General features: G+C 33.2%; 4 protein-coding genes across 4 annotated transcripts; 2 read left to right on the forward strand and 2 right to left on the reverse strand.

Moving 5' to 3' along the window:
- The first annotated feature begins 3,830 nt into the window (after positions 1-3,830).
- On the forward strand, positions 3,831-5,311 carry LOC133670568 (putative F-box protein At3g24700). The gene has a single exon (XM_062091083.1). The coding sequence runs from the start codon at positions 3,960-3,962 to the stop codon at positions 5,121-5,123; it is 1,164 nt and encodes a 387-aa protein (XP_061947067.1). The 5' UTR covers positions 3,831-3,959; the 3' UTR covers positions 5,124-5,311.
- Positions 5,312-7,357: 2,046 nt separating this feature from the next.
- Positions 7,358-8,412, reverse strand: LOC133671085 (early nodulin-like protein 4). The gene is made up of 2 exons (XM_062091716.1): positions 8,031-8,412; positions 7,358-7,939 (listed from the first exon to the last, which is right to left on the reverse strand). The coding sequence occupies exons 1-2, from the start codon at positions 8,206-8,208 to the stop codon at positions 7,479-7,481; spliced, it is 639 nt and encodes a 212-aa protein (XP_061947700.1). The 5' UTR covers positions 8,209-8,412; the 3' UTR covers positions 7,358-7,478.
- A 4,118-nt stretch (positions 8,413-12,530) lies between these two features.
- Positions 12,531-17,593, forward strand: LOC133671306 (switch 2). Its single transcript, XM_062092024.1, has 8 exons — positions 12,531-13,177; positions 13,573-13,679; positions 14,010-14,937; positions 15,043-15,290; positions 15,605-15,731; positions 15,809-16,084; positions 16,197-16,470; positions 17,024-17,593. The coding sequence occupies exons 1-8, from the start codon at positions 12,734-12,736 to the stop codon at positions 17,341-17,343; spliced, it is 2,724 nt and encodes a 907-aa protein (XP_061948008.1). The 5' UTR covers positions 12,531-12,733; the 3' UTR covers positions 17,344-17,593.
- Positions 17,594-17,760: 167 nt separating this feature from the next.
- On the reverse strand, positions 17,761-22,044 carry LOC133671308 (uncharacterized). Its single transcript, XM_062092025.1, has 13 exons — positions 21,759-22,044; positions 21,512-21,571; positions 21,113-21,280; positions 20,632-20,698; positions 20,015-20,298; positions 19,821-19,904; positions 19,250-19,291; positions 19,067-19,144; positions 18,901-18,930; positions 18,719-18,793; positions 18,505-18,534; positions 18,345-18,416; positions 17,761-18,265 (listed from the first exon to the last, which is right to left on the reverse strand). The coding sequence occupies exons 1-13, from the start codon at positions 21,969-21,971 to the stop codon at positions 18,209-18,211; spliced, it is 1,260 nt and encodes a 419-aa protein (XP_061948009.1). The 5' UTR covers positions 21,972-22,044; the 3' UTR covers positions 17,761-18,208.
- Positions 22,045-25,096: the final 3,052 nt, after the last annotated feature.

Here is a 25,096-nt window from a genome sequence, read left to right on the forward strand (position 1 = left end):
TCCAAGAAAAATAAAAAGAGAGATTCCCACTAGTCTTTTTAGCGATACAAACTAATTCACATGCTTCAAAGTTTTTTTCAAGCAAGAATTCATATATTTAATGGAGTCATCAATAAAATTCAATTATTAATAAAAAAAGAGAGAGAGAGAGATTCTCATGATTTCTGCCTTAGCATTCATGATTGTCTATTTCAAACTACTGTATAGCATGTGAATGCAGACTCACTTGCATTGTATCACAAATCTCAATCAGGTTTTAAAGCCATGGTTGGATCAATCAAGCATCAAGGGTGGCTCACAAAATGAAGTAAAACTAATATATTGACACGCATTTTACAACGAGTCAATCAAGCTTTTATGATTGTTGATTTCCAGCATATGAATGCAGACTCACTTGCATTGTATCACAAATCCCAATCAGGTTTTAAAGCCATGGTTGGATCAATCAAGCATCAAGGGTGGCTCACATCAAGGGTGGCTCACGAAATGAAGCAATATTGTTTTCAATGGTGGCTCACAAAAATGAAGTAAAACTAATATATTGACGAGTCAATCGAGCTTTTATGATTGTCGATTTCCAGCATGTGAATGCAGACTCACTTGCATTGTATCAGAAATCAGTCAATCAGGTTTTAAAGTCATGGTTGGATCAATCAAGCATCAAGGGTGACTCACAAAATGAAGCAATATTGTTTTCAAGGGTGGCTCACAAAAATGAAGTAAAACTAATATATTGACCCGCATTTTATAACGAGTCACTCAAGCTTTTATGATTGTCGATTTCCAGCATGTGAATGCAGACTCACTTGCATTGTATCAGAAATCAGTCAACCAGGTTTTAAAGCCATGGTTGGATCAATCAAGCATTAAGGGTGGCTCAGATAAGGGTGGCTCCTAAAATGAAGCAATATTGTTTTCAAGGGTGGCTCACAAAAATGAAGCAAAATCGTTGTAAAGCCAAATCGTTTTTTAATAATTAGAAGAAGTTTCAAACTGCTGTCCAGGATGTGAATCGAAGAAAAATGAAAAGAGAGATCCCCACAATTAGTAGTACTGCCCCAGCATTCATGATTGTCGGTTATTATAATATTAATATTATTATAAAAAAAATATTAATGTTAATGTTTATTTGTACATAAATATTTTGAGGTCTGATTATTTTAATGAGATCTTTAATGAGAGGGTAACCATATCTCCAAGAAGAGGTTAATTTGATTTTACTATTTAGGTGGTGTTCCAGTGGTAAGAACTTGAGATTAAGAGATTTGTTTTCTTTATAGTCTCAGGTTCGAACCCTGTGGTTGCTCATATAATGACCACTGGAGGCTTACATGGTCGTTAACTTCAGGGTCCGTGGAATTAGTCGAGGTGAACACAAGCTGGCCCGGACACCCACATTAAACTAAAAAAAAAAAAATGGTTAATTTGATTATTTTGGAAGAACTTTGATACCTTTAATTTATGCAACTTCCTGCTTGTTGTTTTTTTTAAAAAAAAAATATTATGAGCTCTTAGCTAACTAAAATTACCAGGTAAAAGATGATAATAATATTATTTAATTATTTCATACTTCAGAACTGACAAGTTACGACCTCTGAAACCAACTTATTTTGTTCGGCCCTTATTCATCATGACATGACATTATTGTAGCAACCTTAATAAACACGTTACATAATTTACTTAGGAATTTATCTTTTTCACTATGTAAAAACCTCTCTTGATGACAAATATTTCGGGTTGATGTGAACACAAGTGTTCATAATCAACTAGAAGCCTTTATTAGCTTAAAAAAGTAGGTGTCGTGAAGGATACATGCCATAAATCTGTGGTCCTTTCTCCTTGTTTTTCCATGGTGACATTGAAAGTACCATGCATCATGTGTCAATTTTAGACTTATACCACATGATAATCATGGATGGTTCCCAGTCCATGCATGTCCATATTTTATTACTGCTAAATTCTTAAGATTCTTTTTCTTCATTGATACACTAGTAGTTAGGTATGAACATATATGATTTGATTTGAGATATTGGTTTAAATTTAAAATATGCTCTGATGAAAATACCATTTTGTTAATACTGAAGTTAGCACTCTAAAGTAAGTTGAGTAAAGCACTCTTAAGAGAAGCCAGATATATTAGCTCCTCCATAACCCAACATGCTAATGAGTGGAACTCAGAAACAAATTAAGTGCTTTCCAACATGCTAATGGTTTAGGATAAAAGAAGGGTGTTTTTGGATTGAGGAGGGGGTGGGCTTACCAAAAACGTTCTTTTTTGGATGGAAATCTTATCAAATGACAGCGGTTTGCGACGATGAACGACACAGAAGCACCATCATTGTTTTCTAGGTTTAAAGAAAGAAAAGAGAGAAATCAAAGAACAAGAAAGAAAGAAAAAAAAAGATATTTAAATAGTGGTTAAACAGCACCGTTATTTAAAAAACCCATTAATTATATATGTTGTTGATCTGATTTGATAATTTATGTTGTGTTTATTATTGAAATAAGTTGAAAAAGACTGGACATTTATGAGTAGTTGTTAGATGTGTAATGTAAGTTTTGCGGGCATTGTCCTAGTAAACCCTCACGAGTCTACAATTCATCCACTAAATCCACGTGCTCAGTGTCACTGTGAGTCCTACGAAGATGGAGCAGTTTAGGTTAGGTAGTCGTTCTTATTTTGTTTTCTCATTGCCTTGAGGTTCTTGTGCTCGAGAACAAGTAAAAAATAATCTTGAAAGTCATAGATTAATTATTAGGTTTTAAGTTTGGTTTTTAAAAATTATTAGTTCGAATCTCAAAAATTTAAAATCATTAAAAGTTTACATGGTTATTAATTTCAGGATCCATAGAATTAATCGATATATACGCAAGCTGATCTGAATATCCACATTAATAAAAAAAATTACAAAATGACTGAAAAATATACATATTTTAAGTCCTCTATACTTAGTATTTTGATTGTCTTATCATCAATTTTGTGCATATTTATGCTTTATTTTGTGTTTTGGAGGTGATATATACTTGAGTGATGGAATCAAAAGGAAGGAGGAAGATGGGACTCAAAACGAGAAGGACTGGACACAGAACATGTTGTGCCCTAGCTCGAAAGAAGTTGTGCCTAACTCAAAGAAAGTTGTGCCCCGGAACAACTTTAATATTAGATAATATTAATATTTTTAAAATTCTTAATCTGCCTTTTATTCCCTCAATACCTACTATCTATTCAGAGAAATTCTATTTACTACCGTTCTTTTATTCTTCAAAAGAGTTGTTTAATTAAATTGTTTTTCAAACCTTAAATTGAAAGAAATAATCGTATTCTAGGAAAAAGAACAAAACAATAGGAACATATACGGGAAAATACTCTCAATCTCTATGTCAATGGAACATATACGGGAAAATACTATTTTCTATGGAAAATTGATGGAATGATTATAGAGAGGCCCATTGAGCTCCTATCTTGTCTTGGATAACATGTAGAAAAATACCCTTTTCTTATTCGTTTGGTTTTATGGGCTTACTACTAAAAGTCCAAAACTGGGAGACAATGAGACAAACTTTTTTTAGGGTCTATAAAAATAAGCTACATATTAGGGTATCCGGCATGGGAGCCTTGTTTTAACTATCAAACTCGGAGGTTTGTTTCCTTCAACCTTAAATCTGTCTGAGGTTTGCTTTCTTTAACCTTATACATTAATTTTTCACGTTTCAACTTCAATTTTATTCTTTCTTTTTTTTGTTATTACAATATTACGTACGTTTGTTGTTTCGTTCTCTTCTTCTTCGTACTTCTAGGACATAATTGTGAAGATTATAATTGATTGTGTAGGGTGTAGGGTGACACTTTCCTTAGATACGTTAGCAAAAGGGTTTTCAGTTATATTTTAAAAGCAAGGTGACAATGATTTTATCTCTGACTTTTATATATACAAGGTTGCAGAAGCCAAAAGGGAGAGATGTTGAAAGGAAAGGCAATCAAGATCGAAGATCCATTACCTGAAGATTTGATAACTGAGATTCTATCATGGCTGCCGGTGAAAGCTCTACTGCAACTCAAGTGCGTTTGCAAGTCATGGTATGCGATCATTACAAGCCAAGCTTTCATATCCAAGCATCTTAATAATTACTATGACAACTATGACGATAGTGATACTTTCCTTGCTCAGTATTTCGTAACGAAATTAGGAGAACTTGCGTTGTATGAATTCTTGGTAGATGAAACATCTACAATTTTATCATACGAAGAACTGCGTGATAGGCCCATATATAATTCCTTTATCTGTGGTCCTTGCAATGGGATATTCTACCTGGACCGTTATTCTTATAGGGATCATCGTGCTCTGTGGAACCCTGCAACCAATGAACTGAAAACCTTACCTCCACTCATAAGGAAACCCAATCTCCCATCCCTTAGCTTTTATGCTGGTGTCAAGGAAGTTTTTGGCTTTGGATTTGATAGAGTAACTAAAGATTACAAGGTGATTGTTATTAAAAGTTGGAGCAAAACAAATAGCAAAATTCGTTATCCTTTATCAGTCTTTGTGTACTCATTAAGTACTGATTCTTGGAGATATTGGGGAGATTTGCCACAAAATTACAAGTTATTGAGCAACAATAAATGTTACATTTGTTTGGATGGAGTTTGTTACTGGTTGGGATCAGATTATTCTGGTGGGAAAACTTATGACGAAGCCATTATTTCTTTTGATATGGCTACTGATTTGATCCAAGATATGCAGCTACCAGACTATGACAAGCCAGCCAGGGAAACTGTTCTTTCAGTATACCATGACTCCCTTGCTTTGCTTACTGTCCATGACATCAAGCATTTTCTTGAGATATGGACATTGAAGGAGGGATGTTGGACAAAACAATTCACTGTTGGGACTAGTTCATATGAACGAATTTCACCAATTGCACATTGGAAGAATAGTAACTTTATCTTTGAATGTGGCCCTTGTAAGGAACTAACCTTATTTGACATTATTACCCAAGAAATAACCTATCTTGGATATATAAAAGATATTCATTCGTGCGAAGGAATTTTCGTTTATCGGGAGAGCCTAGTCTCATTCAAGGATAGAAATGAACACTGGGAAGCTGAAGCGCTAGCACAATAGACTCGCATAAAGCTGAAGAAAGCATCGCAAGGTATGAAACAGTTTTTTTATCAGTAGAATTTAGAGATTTCAGTTTGAATATGTCGTTGACAAAGAGATGCAGAGTAATATACCGTTGATCCATGTAACTCAAAAGGAGGAGCAGTCATTCTCTGTTTCCTCACATAATAATCAAATAAGAAGTTTCTTTGAGTAATGAATAATGTTTTGTATTTTATTGTGCTATTTATATAATTCTATGATTAATTGTCTTCCTCTTCTGGAAACGAAATCCCATAAATATAGTTGTGGATTCAACACAAACTAATAAATATCAATGAATGTGAATCAAATTTTCTACTATATTGATTGTGATACCCAAATTTCTGAATGCTGAATTTTGAGATCATCAAAGGAGACTGGGTGCACCATTCAATTCTTTGCTTTTGAGCATCTTTCATATATTGTGATTTGGAAAGGAGTATATACTGCAGGCATATGAAAGAGGGTTGATGATGATATTGGTTGCTTGAGAAATCACTTGTTGCTTCAGGATGAAGGTAGCCTAAGTTGTAAAAACTTCAGGATTTGATTGGGTTTTTCATGATTGTATCCTGGCTAAAGTGTGTAGGCTAGAACTTAGATTTTATCTCTGGACTATGTTTCTTATAACATGTTAGATTAAGGAAATCTTTAATGTAACTGTATGAGTAAAAAAATATATAAAAGAGTAAAGAAAGTGAGAGAATATGTGTGAGTGTTCTTGTTAGAACCGAATGTTCAACCATGTTGCTCAGTTGATGTGAAGCAACTTCTGATCATTCAAAGGAACATTCTTTCGAATGCTAGTGCTCTCACATGGTCGATATTGTCCGAGAAATTGAAGGGTTAATCTAATCTTCTGCATAATATTTGTGACTTCCTTTTGTGCCTCTCATTTCAAACTCGGACAAGGTGGAATACAATTTTTCCGACATTAAGTTTTAATATTTTGAAAACATAAAATTATTTTAGTACTGTTTAGAATTGTTAATTTAACAACCCAGCATCCCACTTCTCTCTTCCATCACTGTAGCGAACCCAACACAACCACAACCAGCCCAACGCCCTTCGCTACAATCAGCCACCACAACCCCATAGCCACAAACTCCAATTGAACTAACACCGCTAGATATGACTTGTACACAACACCATCCGGACCAGCAACACCCCCTCTCTCCCTCGCTGGAAAAACAGCTCCAAGCTCACCTGAAATCAGCCACCCTACTTCTCTTATTCGATTTTAGAGGTCGTGACTACTAGGAGAAGGAGATTAGAGGATGAGGTTTTCAATTTAGGAATTGTGGTGGTTCTCTGATTAGAATTGAACTTATTCTTATTATACCAATTGCAATTCTTGAGTTGCTTGCATTCTCGTTTCAATAGCATGTATTTGTTGGAGTAATTGTTTAAGTTGATGTATGAAATGGGGGAGGATTGTTTTTTAAAAATATATATATTAAAATAATATTATTTTTTTATTTTTAACAATAAAATAATCGGAAAATATAAAAAAAATTAATTTAAAATAAAAATAAATAATTTTTAAAAATATATTTTTAAAACACATTAACCAAAAAGCTTAAAGTTGCCTGGTTTTTTTTTAGGTAACGTGTAATTGCATCATGTTTGTGCTCCTTCTACTTTCTCTCCAATTTGGTTTCATTTTGGTGACCATAACAAAATTATTTAGTTTTTCATATAGAAACAAAATTAAACCAATTAATTCTTGAGATCATATTAATCACTGGATCAGAGAATTATTGGGTCTCGCAGAATCAAAGAATTTTGTTAATATTCCTTTGATAAATCAGTGAGGTTAATGTGAAATTAGTATAGATTGAACAAGGTTTAAATTTTATTTCAAATTCATAATTGATCACGTAGAAGCTCATGTAAATATTAAGATTATTAACATTATATTTTAAGAGGTATAACTCAATTGGTTAGATTTTAAATTTATTATCTAGACGTTATCAGTTTAAATTTTACAAACTTCAGGGCCAGACTTATATGATCATTAATTTCAGAACTCATAAGATTAATTGAAGTACGCGTAAGATAGTCCGAACACTCATATTAATTAAAAATAAAAAATAATAATTTTGTGGAACGCCATTTTATATATATATATATATATATATATATATATATATATATATTCTCAAACAATATTGTTAAAATAACTAAAATTTCATAATTGAACATCAAAAATGTGAAAATAAAACAGACACGGTTTTTATTGATAAACCAAACTACAAGAAAACAATAAAGAACAAAACAATACAGAGCGACCCTTGTTCTAACTTCAATCCTCACTAACATCAAGAAACCAACTTAAACAACCCTAAGAAAGCCACCCAATATGAAGCTAACCCCTATGCTAGCACCCAAAACCAACCCAACTGACAATGAACCAGCAGTAAAACCCGACGAACCCGATTTACTATTAGTCGATGGAGCCTGCGCAGGACCAGCGGAATCCGAAGGACTCCGGGCATCCGGAGACACAGCCGGTGGAGAACTAGTAGGTTGAGGTGAAGAAGCTGGTGTTATGGGAGAATAAGGAGTGAGAGGGAGGGGTTTTGGTCTCACAGCCATGACAACGATTATCAGTTTCTTACCCTTATTGCAATCATCAGCATTGCCACTAATAAAACAGAAAGGACCAGAACGATCAAAGATGAAACTTGAGTCACCATCTGTTAAGGATTTTATAGGGTTCTTGGTGTTGCATGAGTAGTAATCATCTTTGCTTACTATCAAGACTGAATCCGTTCCTTTCTTGTACTTGAAAACTGCACCATAAATAAAAGAATTAATTATTTTCTTTAATTCGAAATAATCTTAACATATAATTAGTGAACAATTCGAAGGAATTGAGCTTACAGAGAGTATCATTGACTTGAAACCTGTTTCTTTCAGCCCAATGACTGTATCTCTCAGAAGGGTTTGTAGCCCAACCATCTCTACCACCAACATAGAATTTATAACCCCGAGAAACCCCAAGAAGAAATCCCAAGACCAGCATCACAAACAAAGAACCAGAAAATCTCTTCGACCCCATTTTCGAACAAGAGAAAAATATACTAGAAACCCCACAGCAAGTGCTCAAGCAGCAACCCAAGTTTTGCTAGAGAAAGAATGAGAAAGAATTGATGGGGATTGAGGGTGTGATTGGTGTGAATTATATAGGGAGATTGTGATGATTTTACCGTTGTAAAGCATGAGATCGTTGGTGTCAATGCTTGGCTGGTTTTTGAGTCTACGTGTTAATTAATAAATATTGCATGCGTTTCAGAGAAAAAGAAGAAACTGTTATTTTCTTAATTTCATAGCTAGAGAGTGATTACACGTCTCAGCATGCAAGGGACTTAACGGTTATGAGGTTTAGAGGTATTTTACTGTAGATTGTTTTTTGCTTTTCTTAAATTTTCTTTTTCCTTTTCTTTTTCTTTTTCTTTATCTTTTTCTTTTGCTTTTGCTTTTTACAGAAGAAGAGAACAAGTTTGTGAATTGTAACGTTGTATAATTTTCTGAGCAAAACGGGTTTAGAAGAAGACAGAATTAGTTTTGTTGGGAATGCATGCATGTGATGATTTAAGAAGAACAAATTATAATAAATCAATTGATTTTTTTTATTTTCTTTATTAAACTTTGAAAAGTTTCAAGGTGTTTTCTTCAATATCTTCTTGAAAAGCATTGAAATTCATTGAATTGGAAGTTTGAAATATTCGATACATTATCTAAATAATTTTTTTTATCTTGCAAAAAGGGATTTCTTTATTTATTCATCAACTAAAAGCTAGGAGTTACATCTGTTACGTACGATGCAAGGAGTATTGATTTTAGTTAATTATGGATTTCTAATTAATTATTATTTTTCATATACTAGCTAGTTAGGATACCAATAAAGTATTGGTTTAACGGTTAAAGTACTGTTATATCCCTATAAAAGTGAGAACACAAATTCAATCTCCAATAAGCATACTTATTGGGAGGGGCAGCCATGAATTCTGAACAAAATTAGTCTCATTCTTTAAAAGGATGTGAGAATACCAGAGTAAAAACATATATATATATATATATACACACACACACATACTAGCTAGCTAGGCTCTTCTAATGATTAAAAAAAACATGAAAAATTAATGATTATTTTTCTTCAATTTTCATATAGCAATTAATTGGTAGGAAAGAGAAATTAAGGCTTCCAATAATTAAAATCCCCCTCTTTATTATTGAATTGAATGTGTCATAAATTATCAGATTAAATGATGAAGTCTCACTTATTCTCATATTTGAAAAATTAAAGCTTCCAATAATTAAAATTAAAGCTAGATAAGAGGATGTGTTGAGCGCCTTTTTCTGCAATATTGTGTGATCAAAAGGCAAGTAAAATAGGAGGTTATAAGCAAGGGCATAATGGCCATCGGTCCACCTAGTCTGCCTCTTGGAAATCTCCTGCATGCATGAGAGACAGGCGAGACACGCAGATGGCTAACACGGGATTTTGTGATTGAAGAGAATTGAAGGTGAGATTTTATGTTTTAACTATTAATAATTATGATTTTATCACTATAAAAATTTTCAAGTTGGACTTTATTGAACAAGTTAATAGAATTGGGATCAGCATGGAGAAGTCCGAACCTAGTACGGACTTGGGAGGGGGTAGAAGCTATAGTTTTAATTTTAGGGACCATTTTGTAAGAATGTCTTAAAGATTTTGATAAGTTCTAGGGGGGTTTTCAAAACCCTTAAAACTTTCCTTGGGTCAACTTTAATCACTTGAAACAACTTTAGCTATGAGGAAGATAATTAACTTCAAGATCTTGATTTTGTTCAATTTTGTATTTGCTTTTGTTTTCATGAATGAAAGAAGAGAGGCGAGCACCAAGTTTGATATTATGGTAGATTTTGTGTTTGATATTATGGTAGATTTTGTGTTTGAAATTTAAAAAAAAATAGTTATAATTTTAAAAAAACTATTTTGTTAAAATTATTATGAAATGAATTCTTACATATAAAATAAATTTTTATGAATAAAAAACACATTATTTTGCTTTTACAAAATTAAAGTTTGAAATGTAATTAATATGTGAAACAAGTGAAAAAACATAAATAAACAAATAATTTTTTCTATGTGATTGAGAAAAAAAATTATCAATTTAATGAGTTTGATATTGAAGTAAAAGTGTTTATCTAAAAAAATAAACAATATGATATATTAAAAAAATAAACACATAAAAAAATATCTACAAACAAAATTACCGCAATTTTAATTGAAAAGAGGTTTAGAAGGAGAAAAAGTTTTGTTGGAAATGGCTGGTGATCATGATTGAAGTAAAAAAATAATGCATTTCATCATTGGAATGAACTTTTTTTTTTAATTAGAGACTATAATGAAATTTAATTTGTAATTAAACACTAAATTAATTTGAAATATTCAGGTGAACGCAGATGGATTGGTATTTGTTTTTATACCAATTGTAGCATTAAATTATATTATGATATTGAAAATTCAATTACTAATTTTTAAATTTTTCACATGGATATTGATTTTTACAATTAACATTTTGATCTCGTACATGCAGTTCGATCAAAGCTGGAATTCAGGTCACCATAAATCTTGTTTATTGTAATCTTAAAGTATTAGTCTGATAGAAATTTCTTTCTTGTTGGGAAATTTAAAATTATGATGGAAATTATTTTTTAAAGTGTTTTTTATTTAAAAATATATTAAAATAATATTTTTTATTTTTAAATTTATTTTAACTTTAGCACATCAAAAATATATAAAAATATAAAAAGTTAATTTTTAATCAACCGTCATTTAAGCCGCAATCACAAATGAAGTTATAATCTATTAGCTTAGAATTTTGAAATTAATAATTATAAGAATTTATTCTTCTAAATGCACTAAATACATTAGGGGATGAGTCATTAAGATGGATGGTTAAAAAAGAAAAAAATTACTTTGACCATAGTATAATATAGTTGTTTTTACTTTTACTCTACATGTTTTGAAAAATTATCATTTAAATCATTAATAAATATAAAATAGACTAAACTATACAAAAATTTAGGATGTAAACCATACAACCGTTATAAAGTTTAGGGTATAAATTATAATTTTTTAAAATATAAAGGGTAAGTGTAAAACCAACCAAACTATAGGATAGCTAAGATAAATTTTTTTAAAATTAATTTTAATTCATGAATAAATTAGTTTGAGAATACCATTCACCTTAATAAAAAATTGTTTTTATCATTCATATTGCTATGTTACTATAAAATTGTATATTATGCAAGAGGATAGGGTATCATATATACTTAGCGTTTAGGAACGTGATTGAAATTATATTTTTTAAAAATAATTTTTTATTGTTTTTAAATCATTTTAATATACTGATGTTAAAAATAAATTTTTAAAAAATAAAATAAAAATTATTTTGATAGGTATTAAAAAACAACAATTATGAAACTCTCAAACACCATTTTATTCGTATTTTTTATCGTTTGACAGCTTTGATTAAGAAAATTACTTCTCATGAAGGGGAGATCTTCTCCATGGTAACAAGGCAGGAGTTGCATGTAGCTAAGAGAAACCATAATAAAAGGGAATACGCTACAATATGAGAAGGATTATTGATGATCGATGCTTTATCATTGACTTCTTCGTCACTGAAAAATATGGAAATTGTGTTCTCATAATGGGAGGTAAAAAGTGTATACACTTTTGTTCAAGTGCTTGCCTATTTAAAGAGCTTTAAATTGTACTTTTTTTTAAATGCTTTTTTATTTGATAATGAATTAAATTATTATTATACATTAAAATCATCGCAAAACATTAAAAAATTATTAATTTTATTTTTTTAAAATTAAATATATTTTTAAAATACAATTCTAAATACAAAAATAAACAATGATTCGAACCTTCTATTCAAAATAATGTAAATAATTAACTCAGGTTATTTATAAATTCTAATTTAAAACTTAATTTGAAGTTTTTATAATATTAGTATGATGATTAAAAAATTATATATTCTTACTAGACTTTTTATGTTTGAAAAAATGAAATTAAGATTTAAAAAATTCTATTTTTTTAATAGTAACATAAAAAATATATTATAAGATCATTATTGTTAAAACAACAAAATTATTCACTGTGTAATTTAATAGGATCAAAACTCTATTATTTTGATTAAAAAAAAAGATTTTAACTATGTTTGGCCGAATCAACTAAATTAGCAAGTCAACACTTTTTTTTTTTATCAAGTTAGTTAATTTTTTATTTTTTATTTTTAAAAAAAATTCAGCCAGGAGCCGGTTTAACTTGGTCAGCCGGTCCCCGTTTTGCAACTATAATCGGTACAAGAATACCCGACGGCTGGAAGGGGGAAAAAAGTTGCATGTTCAGCGACGCCGTTCCTCTAAAAACCGGCCCCTCAATCACGAATCACCGAATCAAATAGCTGTTGAGTCTGTTTTCTTGATTTCAAAACCAAGGAAACCACAGACATCAAAAGTACTCATCAGTTCCCACGAACATTGTAAGATTTGCATCAAATTCCTCTCTTTCAAGTCATGTCATGTCTCTTCTCACGAGTTTCAAGGCCTTGAAAGAAATCCTTAAACCCTGCTCAAATCTTTCAACAACAACAACAACATCATCATCATCCTCTTCTTCTTTAACACAGCCATCATTCTCCCAAGAACCAGAACCAGCACTAACCATCTCAAGAAAGCCACCAAAATCCTCTCTTTCAAAGCAACTCCAACGTCTTGGAGAACCTTTTCGTCCTTTATCACAACAGAATGACTCACTAAATGCAAGAACTCAACAACCCCAGAATTCACAAGGGCTTAGAAATGAAGCCCAAGTTGTAAAATTTGAAGATAGGCAGGAAGAAGAGGAGAAGGAGAGGGAGTTTGAGGATCTTGGGAGAACTAAATTGGGTCAGTTTCAGTTTGAACATACTGGACCCTTTGAGCCACTAGTCCTTTCTTTGCTTGGAGAGGTTCCTGTCATACGGGTAATTGATAATTATGCATTTTATGCTTCGAATTGTTTTGACCCAGTTGTTTATTTCTTTTGTAATTGCAGTTTCTGGGTTCGAGTTTTGTTTTTGTGTTGGAAAGTATGTGTCTTGTTGTTGTTTGAATTAGAAAGTTCACTTTTTTCTATGTTAAGGAGTTGTTTCTTCTTTTAGAAGTATGTTATGTGTAGTGCAATTGTTACAGAATTTGATTAACTTTGGAGAAGAGTAAATTTTGAATTGTAATAGCAAAATTGGATTATAGAAGTTAAGAACACATAAAAAACTTGCTTAATCTACATTTAAGAAACACACACACACACACACACACAGAGTTCTTTAATTTTTGGGAATCTGTGGATGATTTTTTTTCCTGCTAATTTTGATTGCAGGTTCCTGCTTCTATTAACTGCAGGTTGCTTGAACATCAAAGGGAGGGAGTAAAATTTTTATATAAGCTATACCTAGACAACCATGGAGGTGTTCTTGGTGATGACATGTCAGTATATTTGTTGTGTTGAAATATGTGATTTCTTGATAAGTTTTGTATTTCACATGTGACAGTTTTACTCTCAGATGATTATGCATGACCCATTTTGACAACAATTTACAGTCCTTGTCAGACACTGAAAGTGTTTTCTTGCCTGAGTCGTTTATCACTTGTAGATATTTGACCAACAATAATGGCATTTTCTTGTTAAGCTAATTTTGAGTTTATGCATGTATGGAGTATGCATTTACGAATTTACATATTATTCCTTGTATGAGTACTCCTGAATTTTCTGGTGGGCTGATATCTGTTGACTTTGTTTTTGAAAAAATGGATCAGGGGACTAGGCAAGACCATTCAGACAATTGCTTTCCTGGCTGCTATCTTTGAAAAAGATGAAGAATCCGGTGAGTCCATAACATTAAAGGGAAACCAAGTAGGTAAAAAAGGCCCTGTCCTTATAATTTGCCCCACTTCTGTTATCCACAATTGGGAAAGTGAATTCTCTAGATGGGCAAGCTTTAGTGTTTCTCTTTACCATGGGACAAACCGTGATTTGATACTTGAGAAACTAAAAGCTGGTGGAGTTGAGATACTGATTACCAGTTTTGACACGTACAGAATTCATGGCAGCATTTTGTCAGAGGTGGATTGGGAGGTTGTGATTGTTGATGAGGCGCATCGGCTTAAAAATGAAAAGTCAAAATTATATCTAGCATGTTTAGAAATTAAAACGAGAAAACGTTTTGGTCTCACAGGAACTGTTATGCAGAATAAAATTATGGAGCTGTTTAATCTCCTTGATTGGGTTGCTCCTGGGTCTCTGGGATCAAGGGAACACTTTCGAGAGTTTTATGATGAACCTCTCAAGCATGGCCAAAGGTCAACTGCACCTGAAAGTTTTGTCCGGAAAGCTGATAAGCGCAAAGAGCACCTGGTGTCAGTTCTTCGTAAGTACATGCTTAGAAGGACAAAGGAGGAGACCATTGGACATCTTATGATGGGAAAGGAAGACAATGTTGTGTTCTGTTCCATGAGTGAATTGCAAAAGCGGGTCTATAGGAGCATGTTGCAACTGCCAGACATCCAGTGCCTTGTAAATAAGGATCTTCCATGTAGTTGTGGCAGCCCTCTAAAACAGGTGGAGTGCTGCAAAAGGATTGTGCCAGATGGAATTATATGGCCCTACCTTCATAGGGATAACCCTGAAGGTTGTGATTCGTGCCCCTATTGCCTTGTTCTTCCCTGCCTTGTGAAACTCCAACAGGTGAAAGGATTTTTCTGTTTTCTATTTCTTGTTTTGTGATGAGTGATCGTTGGAAAGTATACTTCCTGTCTATTTCCTCATACTCACTTTTGGATCCAACAACAGATAAGCAATCACCTCGAGCTGATTAAGCCAAACCCTAGGGATGAACCGGATAAACAGAAGAAGGATGCAGAGTTTGCCTCTGCTGTCTTTGGTGCTGATGTAGATTTGGTGGGAGGAAATGCCCAAAGTGAAAATTTCATGGGCTTGAGCGATGTCAAACATTGTGGGAAAATGCAAGCATTAGAAAAGTTAATGTTTTCCTGGGCTTCACGAGGTGACAAAATTCTTCTCTTCAGCTATTCTGTCAGGTAATGCTTCATAACTTTGCAAACCTGCCTGTGGTGCGACTATTTATTTTTCTCGTTATACTAGATGTTTCTCTCATAGTGACATAATAAATTTGATCAACACATGTTTTTTTCTGTTCAGAAATTCAATATATAAATCTAAGAAAATAAAATTTTTCATCTTGCCCGTTGATGTATATTATTCTGTCATAAAGTGACTGTTTATGTAGTTAGTATTTGATTTTGTAGAATAGCTGTAATAAATGATTTTCATAACTCCTATTGTTCGAGCATCCTGGTTTTACCACTTCTAAAGTTAAACTCTTTTTTTCCAGGATGCTGGACATACTGGAAAAATTTCTGATACGCAAAGGGCATAGCTTCTCGAGACTTGATGGTTCTACTCCAACTAACTTGCGTCAATCTTTGGTTGATGACTTCAACTCTAGTCCAAGCAAACAGGTAGCTTTCAAGTAAAAAGATGACTAAAAAGTTTGTTCCCCAAATTTCTTGCAACTTTAATCCTTTTTTTTTTTCAGGTGTTCCTTATATCAACTCGAGCTGGTGGGCTTGGATTGAATCTTGTCAGCGCAAATCGTGTAGTTATATTTGATCCAAACTGGAATCCTGCCCAAGACTTGCAGGCCCAAGACAGGTCGTTTCGTTTTGGACAGAAGCGGCATGTTGTGGTTTTCCGCCTTCTTGCAGCTGGTTCTTTTGAGGAACTTGTTTATTCCCGTCAAGTGTACAAACAGCAGCTGTCAAATATTGCTGTTTCAGGGAAGATAGAAAACCGGTATTTTGAAGGCGTTCAGGTACCCTTTTTTCAATGGAAAGGCTGGTGTGTGGGTCTCATATTTCCTTGGGGTTTTTCTATTTGTACTGAAAAATTCAGAGTTTCTCCCTTTGTTTTGTTGGGATTTTCAGGATTGCAAAGAATTTCAGGGTGAGCTTTTTGGTATCTGCAATCTGTTCCGTGATCTATCTGATAAGCTTTTTACCAGTGAAATCATTGAACTACATGAGAAACAGGGAAAGGGTGATGGACAATGCTCTACTACAATGCAAGAGTTGCCTGAACTTGGGACCTGTTTCCTTCATCCTGACCAAGCAGCTGTAACAACTTCATCAGTATGCGAAACCAGTGACAATGGGAATCATGAGAGTGTTACAAGGAAGAAACCTGTTCTTGAAGAGTTAGGTAAGTATATTTGTTTGTATCTTCTTCTACTTATCATTTGTTTTCTTCAGATTGGTTAATATTCAAATGCACTGCATCAATCTATACCTCAAAATGTTGTTATAAAGTTTTACACTTAAATTCACATGGTATTAGATACTACTGCACAATTTAGCAGTCATTTTCATTCAGCAGTGATTTTTCTATGAGAATATATTGGCATAAGAATAAAGCTATCTGTAAAAAAGGTGCAAGTTTTGCTGCAATTGAGGTAGATGAGAATTTGCTAAGATGGATTTGTCATAAATGGCCATTGATTCAAGTTTTTTAACTGATATAGTTCTTAGATAAGAACTAAAATAAACCGATAAAACAAAAAAAATAAACTAGAAGATAGTATGTAAGGGATGAAGGTAGCCAACCGCAAAAGTTTTGAGTGTTTCGTATCCGGAGAATTTCCTATTTTACTACTAGATAGCTTGCGGATTTTTTAAAGAATGTGCACGTACACATGCATGTGAGAGAGAGAGATGGTACAAGCTGTTCAATGCGATATAATTTCCTTGCTGTTCAGGTATTCTTTACACTCATCGGAACGAGGACATTGTCAATATTGGACCTGGAATTAGAAAGAACACAGAAGAAAGCATCCCTGGTAAAGATAGCATAAACAACCCTCCTGTTAAGCGGCGAAGGAAACCAGATGATGTAGGTGGGAAAAGGAATGATTTGCCATCCAAGGATTGGAAAAAGATCCAATATAGTCTCCTTGCTCAGTTCATGGGAATGGGGGAGGTTGAATTTAGCAAATGGGTTCTATCAGCAACCACTTCAGAGAGAGAAAATGCGCTTCGGGACTACAAGAAGAGGAAGGAGAAGATGCCTGACGGTTGAAAATAGCAAAATAGCTTCCCTTGTAAATTTCTACTCTGCATATTTTAGCAATATTGTACAGGTAGATAGATGTAAAGGAAGAAAAAGATGGTGGAAGTGAAAAAGCATTGTTTCATTTCCGCCCTCTGTATTAGCTGTTAGGTTGCCATCAATTAAATATATTAAAAGTTAAATAATGAGAAATTGGTGGCATTTCTAGCTTCCTTCCGAAGACAATAGATTCAGAAGATATGATTGACTTGTGTTTCAAGATATTTGTATGGGATTTTGGGATCCTGGGTTGATTTTAAAATTTGTCCAACTGGCGGATGTGATTGTTCATCCAATTTCAGAGGAATTGAAGGAAAACCTAACAACCAGATAATTTACTTTCTTAAGTTAGGTTTGTTGGACAGGGAACAGCAAGGCAAGGAGGCATGAGAAAGCTAGGCCATCACCATTAGGCACCTTCCATTAGACCAGTCATTGGTATGACGATCAATATTACACTATACCAGTCATTAGTATGACAAAAAACAAAAACAGAATTCCATTAGACACAGCATAGCGTTCATAGACTAGCCAGAAGCATGAGGCATCTATAAACACATCAATATTGTACTACACTATCAACAGCACTTCAACTTGCCTCTGGTTTCCGGAGCCGATGACCCATGTCAAGTTGCCAACTAGAACAAAATATACCAGCGGAGAGCAGAGGGGTCACACGAGAAGCCTTTCACGCAAATATCAAATACATGCAAGGATGGATTCTGTTTGGACCATTAATGTTGTTCTAGCTTAACACAAGCGGATCTCCAAAAACTGCTCAAAGACAGAATATGCGTGTGGTTTCTCAATTTACACATTTCTATAACAATGGCAGCTAAGATCTCCGTATCTTGAATCTGGAAACTGGCTTTGAAGGTTGAGAGCTGGATGACTGCAAAGTTCAATAACAATTGTGATCGGTAGATAATGGCTTGTTGTACAGCATTGTTATCCAAATAGATCAACAATACCTGTGATGAAATGGCATCTTGTCCTGATGTTGGTAAGTTGTATGTGCGCTCCACAACAGAACCTGTAAAGGCCTGTACAGTAGATGAATGATCGATTAGGGCTACATAACTACTAACTACAGTTCACTTCAACCAACTGACAAGTTAACTGTAAACAAACCTTGGAACTGTCAAATGCTGGTTTTGAAGCCTGCAGGTGTGTTTGATGGAAAAAACACATTAAGCAATTATGATTAAAAACAATGAAAAGACACTTGATAGGGTGTTATTATGAACCAATTAGTGACACTCATGATCATCACATCCCACCCCCCACAACCCCAACTTCTCACAAACACACACACACACACATTTTAAGAAAGAAAGAAACATACCTGGGATGAAGTCGCAGCCTGTTGTGAATTTTTGGGAATAGTGTCAGCTCTCTCCACAATGGAACCTATGATAGCCTGCATGGTAAATAGTAAGTAGTGATAATTAGCAAGGTCAGCTAATAATCAATTTGTGTTCATTTTAACTAATCGATGAGACAAGGATTGCAATTGCAAAAGGATACCTTGGAACTGTCAAATGCTGGTTCTGAAGCCTGCGTGCGTATTTGAGGGGGAAGGGGGAGACATATTAAGCAGTTCAGATTCAGATACGTGAGCATTATCATGGATCAATTTGTGCCCGTCTGCCCAGTGCCAACCAAAAAACATATTAAGAAAGGAAGTCTATACCTGTGATGAAGTCACAGCCTGTTGTCTGGAATTTGTTGAAACAGCGTCAGCACTCTCCGCAATTGAGCCTGTGAAAGCCTGCACAAGAAATAGTGTGTAATAACTAGAAGATGCCAGCTAATAATCAAATACTATTCATTTCAACCAATCAACTAGACATGGTTAAGAGGTGCAAAAACATACCTTGGAACTATTGAATCCTGATTTTGGAGTCTGCATGAGCACCTACGAGAAAGAAAATAAAGATGCGTTGTTAAGAAGACTGTATATGCAAAACTGGGAATGCATATTATTGTGGAAACAGCATTTTTGTTGGGACAATCAAATTTCTTTTTTTGTTCCCTCCCAGAAAAATGCTTGCTGAAAAATGTCCATTAACAATATGACATGCAAATTGTTCTAATACCACAAGACCGTTGCCACATTAGGCTTGCAATTCTAGCATTTGCACTAGCATAAATCATCTTCCTATCAAACTTTACACGACAAACATAAAAAGCAAGGTTTCACTGAGAGAGAGCATCCATGACATGTTTCACCATTTAGAGAGATGTGAAAAAAAAGTGGTTTCGATGGAAAAAGGTGTCTCACCACCTCTTCCTAAAATATTTGAAAACCATATACTTCAAAACAAGAAGTCAATGGTTGAGAGATTTCTCATAGCGCACCAGAGCCGCATACCCCATATAGAATAATCACACTTCACGTAATGCTAACTTACAAGAAAGAAAGAGGAAAGGACTTTATCTCTTACATTTGATGTATCAGTAATACTTTGTTGAGGAAGATACTTATTTGATAATGCTTCGGCAGTTGTCTGCTGCAGTGGTTTCCTTATCTGTAATTCATATTAGTCAAGTGATTGAACTACACTCGTATTTAGTTAATGAAACATGGCAACAATATCATTGAGTAATTAATTCATCAAAGCCAGATACTAACACTTACCTCTGAATGAATCTGATGCGGAAATTGATTGAATTTAGCTTTAGGTTGTGTGTTATCATGGTTTTCACTATTACTTTCACCTGCATCAGTTTGTTCATCCGTATCACTCTCATCGTCGTTTTCAGCTGCATCAGGTTGCTCAACAGCACTCTCATCATCATCTTCAGCATCCACTTCTTCATCTTCAGCTTCTAGTTCTTCTTTCTCCAGCTCATCCAACCTAGACATTATGCGGGCATATTCATCATCTTCAAATGCAACTTTTTTGTCATTATTCTTGTCATCTGCGTCATGAAAAGAAAAGTTGATATCTCAAATTTAGAATGGTGAATCGGTGATTAAATGTGATCTATTACAAATCATCAAAACAACAGCAGGAAATCTTTTAAACTGTAAGTATAAATTCTTGTGTAGAGAGCATGAGTTCTGTGTGCCAACAGAAAGCAGAAGCAACATATAACTTGAAAGTTACATGGACCAGACAATAATAATATATCAGTTCCAAGGTGATCCAAAACATGAGAATTTATCTTGTATGCCAAAAAAACTTTAACTTGCATTTGTCACTCCACCGAAACAAAGCTACTGATGAAAAGGTTGAGAAGCAAGAGACTTGCCTGATATGGAATGTTTTTCCCAAGAATTTTCCTCCACGTAATCTTCCCTTATTTCCACAAGACCCTCCTTTTGCACATATTGAAAAAAAAAAGAAAAAAAGAAGAAGAAGCAATTAACAAGTAGCATAGAAGATATACACATGTTCTAAAAATGGAATAAAAAATAGCATACAAATCTATGAGTTTGCTCCAAACAGATATTGGTAGAAAATGGAAAAACTGATGCTGTTGTAATGTTTAGAATAAAATGCACACAAATGCAACACCTGTATCTTTCTTTCAAAAACCAACCATATCAAAAGAACACTTTACAGACTAGCTACCCTAAAATGAATTATTTTGGAGCACATTTGTATAGGATGACAATAAAGTATTCAAAATGTTCAGAAAGATCATGTACTGTAAAATCTATTCATGGTTCTTTCAATTACAAGCATGGATTAAGCCTCATAAAAAAATAATCAAATTCTGCAAAACCTACAGCAGCCTCAGAAGCCGTAACATCAAAAAATGAAGCCTCGGCTTTAAGATCCTTCATATTTGCCATAAGAGATTCAACTTGAGAATCCAAAGCTTTCCCTCTCCTTGTCAAAATCTCCACAGTTTGCTTAGCTGTTCTTTCAGCATAATAACCATCTCCTAAAAGAACCTTCACACAAAAACAACACATAACCATCACCTCTAAATTCACAATGTTCATAAACAAAAAAAAGGTCTTCCTCTAATCATCTATTTCAACCAAAAAATACGAAAGGATTCTCTTCTAACCCTCTGATTCAAGTAAAATCCGCATAAAACTACAACAGGGTTCTCTTATTATCATCCAATTCAACAAAATTCTCCATTATCTACAAAGCAAAAAAAAAAAAGCTTTGCTTACCATGAACTCATTAGTGTGTATCAATCTACCAGGAAAAAACGCAGCTTTCCCAAATGGCACCTATAAAAAAACAATCCCACAACAAAAACAACATTAACTACACAAGAAACTAAAAGATTGTTCACTCTCTTTCATTTCAAAAAAAAGTTCCTCTTCTTTTTGTTTTTTAAGGGAAAGAAAACAAGAAACTGAAAAGAACCCACACAAAAAACTATTGATTATTAAGTGATTAGTGATACTTGCTTACCATAATATCATGATTAAGTTCTTCAGGTAATCTAGAGACAAGGTTAATAAGATTGGTGTTTTCAGTAACATATTCTTTGATACAGTCTAACTCTTTTTGCTTCTCTCCAATCTTCTCTTCAACTCGTTTCGCTGCCTTTTGTGCTTCGTTCACTGGAAACATTGACGCTAATGGCGTCACTGTTCCCTTCCCTCCTGCTGCTGCCTGTTCCATTTTTTTTAAAGAGAAATCAAGCAAGAGGGATAGGGGGAGGGAGGAGAGTTTAAAGGGGAAGGGTTTTGCAGGGGAAAGCGAGCTTGCAACGCTGCGTTTTATTTATGAAAGCAAACCTTTTTTCCCTAATTTTTCCACCCAATTTATTTTCCACGTGATCAACTTATATATCTAGTAGGGGTATTTAAAAAAACCGATCAACCGATAAATAAAAAAAACTGAATCGATAAAAAAAACCAAATAAACCAATTAAAAAATAAAAAATCACCCGATCTAATTCGGTTTCAGTTTAAAAAAGCTTAAACCGATTGAACCAAACCAAACCGAACCGACTTAATTGAATCTAAAAAAAAGTATAAAAGGAAACATCCTAAACCTAAATAACCTAACCCTACCTTTCCAGCTGCCCCACCCCTCCCTCCCACTCCCTCTTCTCTGTGCTCTTTTCTCTCATATTGTTGTCTTTCTACTCTCTACTTTAGTTTCTGGCAGAAAACTTGAACAAAATCCTTGTTTTTGGTTTTATTAACATGTAGCTGTACTAATGAGATTCTAGTATTCAGCCCAATAGTTTGTGGGATGCTATTGGAATCTTTGTTAACATGTAGATGTGCTAACTTGGATAAATCTAGTGTCTTTGATTCGGCTAAGGGAGGTCTTTCAAATCTCAATCGAATGGCCCGAATTCAAAGTTTTTAACAAGGATTTTATCCAAGTTTTCTTTTATTTAATTGGTTTCGGTTTTCTGGTTTTTAATGCTAAAAAACCGAACCAAATCGAACAAAACCAGTTTGGTTTGAACCAGTTCTCAGTTCGGTCCAGGTTATATTAACAAGAAATACTATTTTCCAGTTTAGTTAAATTTTTAGGTTAAAACCGGACCAAACCAGACCATAAACACCCCTAATATTTAGTTTTAAAATTTGGAATAGCTTGACAGGGCAACTTGGTATATAGTTGATCCAGGATTTGAAAAAGTCCAGGTTCAAGAAAAAAATTTTAGTTAACTTGATCAAAAACTTGGATTAACATAGTGATCTTGTTGACTAAAGCTTAACCCGATCAAAACTCAACTATTAGCTCATTGTTTATTAAAAAAAAACATAGTTAAAATAATATTGTTTTGATTTAAAAAAAAAATTAAGTCAATCCTTCCAATACATGACATTAGATTTCTCTGGATCGAGTTTTAAAATTATACTTATATATATTAAAAAAAATCTTTAATGTGTAGGGGTAAGTTTGAAAATATATGGAAATTACAAGGATTTTATTATATTAAATTTTAGAATAGAGACATAAATACAATATTCTTCAACTTATGAAAAATTGTCTTTATATTATCATATAGGATTTAAATTTTAGAATATGTTATATAAGATAGGAGTGTAAAGATATTGACGAATATATATAAAATAGACTTGAAAAAACCTTCAAAATAGACTTAAAACATTCTCCTAAAATAAACTCAACAAGAACATTCATTAGACTTAAGCTTGGTATCTTGAGCCTAAAGTACAATAGGGAGGGGCAATAAAAGTGGGCTCGGGTATGGTAGCTCGACCCCAACTCCCTAAAGGGCATGAGCTCAGGTAAGAAGTCCGGGCCCATACAAGGGGGCACGCTATGCTTGGTGTACACACATTTTAGGTATGCTATCACGCCTAGCGCATGTGTGACATGCCCAAAGCCCTTGATATAGTTCCTTAATATTTTATATTAATCTAATACATATTATTTTAATTAGAATAAAACTTAAAATATAACAAAAGTAAAATTACATTCCAGCATCTCTTCTCCATAAAAAGATAAGATTTATGGGTTATAAATATACTATGAATCTTTCAAATCAAAGGTTCATAATCTCTTCATTTTCTACTACATATATATTTTCAAAGCACTTCTCTCTAGAATATTATTATATTTTCTCTCTCTATAAAGTTATTGACTTTATCATCAGAGAGTTCCCATGTTCATTAAAGGAGATCTTTTACAGATACTAGTTACCGGTCACCTGACTTACCAGACATCAATTGCTATCTATTCCAACCCTATAAACTTTTCATATCAATTCACTAGATACCTTAACCATGGAGAATGAATCAAATTGTTTGAACTAAGAGATCAATTAATTATCCAACAAATCACCTTATTTTTAAGCACCTTAAATTTTATGACTCATCAAATATCATATTAAAATTTTAAAAGAAATGACTATATTTAATTCATAAGAGTTGATTTTGAAATTTCAATGCTTGAAAAAACAACAACTTGATTCAGCAACCCTGATTATAAGACTGAGATAGCCCTGTAAAATAAAAAAAATAACTTGAACAAAATTCTTAACTATAAAAAAAGAAAACAAATAGTAATTAAAACAATGAGGCTCAAAACTAGTATAAAAACTAATAAAAGAAAATAATAAAACACTTAATCAAGAAATAAAATAAAAAGGAGCAATTAAAAGAATGAGGATCAAAATTAAAAAAAATAAATGAAATAAAATATTGAGGGATAAAATTGAAAGAAAAAACAAATTAGAAAAGGGATAAAACAGAGCAATTAAAAGAATGAAGACCAAAATTATATAAAAAACAAATAAAATAAAATGTTTTAAGAAAAGGATAAAAAAGAGTAATTAAAAGAATGATAAATAAATCTAGAAACAAAAAAGAAATGAAATAAAATGTTGAGAGACAAAATTGAAAGAAAAAAAAAATCAAGAAAAGAATAAAAAAACAACAATAAAAAGAATGAATGCCATATTTGATATAAAAACAAAACAAAATCAAATGGAAATGGATAAAATTTTAAAAAATAATCTAAAAAGGAATCCAAAACAAATAAAAATCAATCAAAAGAAAGAAAAAAGAGCATAATTGAAAGACAAAATAAATGGAAGGAGAATTCTGATCTAACTGACCTAACATGAATTCTAAGAAAAGAAGAGAACAAATAGAGAAGGAGAAAAACTCAATCGTTATTACACTGTCGTGATTTGAGCAACACACAATGCTCTAACAGCTACACCTTTATCTAACAACACGATAGTAGAGAAATTTTGGTCGTCGTACGATGTTAAACGCGCTGCTTAAAAGGCATGAGTGACGTCCAATCATTGACAC

Source organism: Populus nigra, chromosome 13, assembly GCF_951802175.1.
Source record: "Populus nigra chromosome 13, ddPopNigr1.1, whole genome shotgun sequence".
In the NCBI taxonomy this organism is placed as follows: domain Eukaryota; kingdom Viridiplantae; phylum Streptophyta; class Magnoliopsida; order Malpighiales; family Salicaceae; genus Populus; species Populus nigra.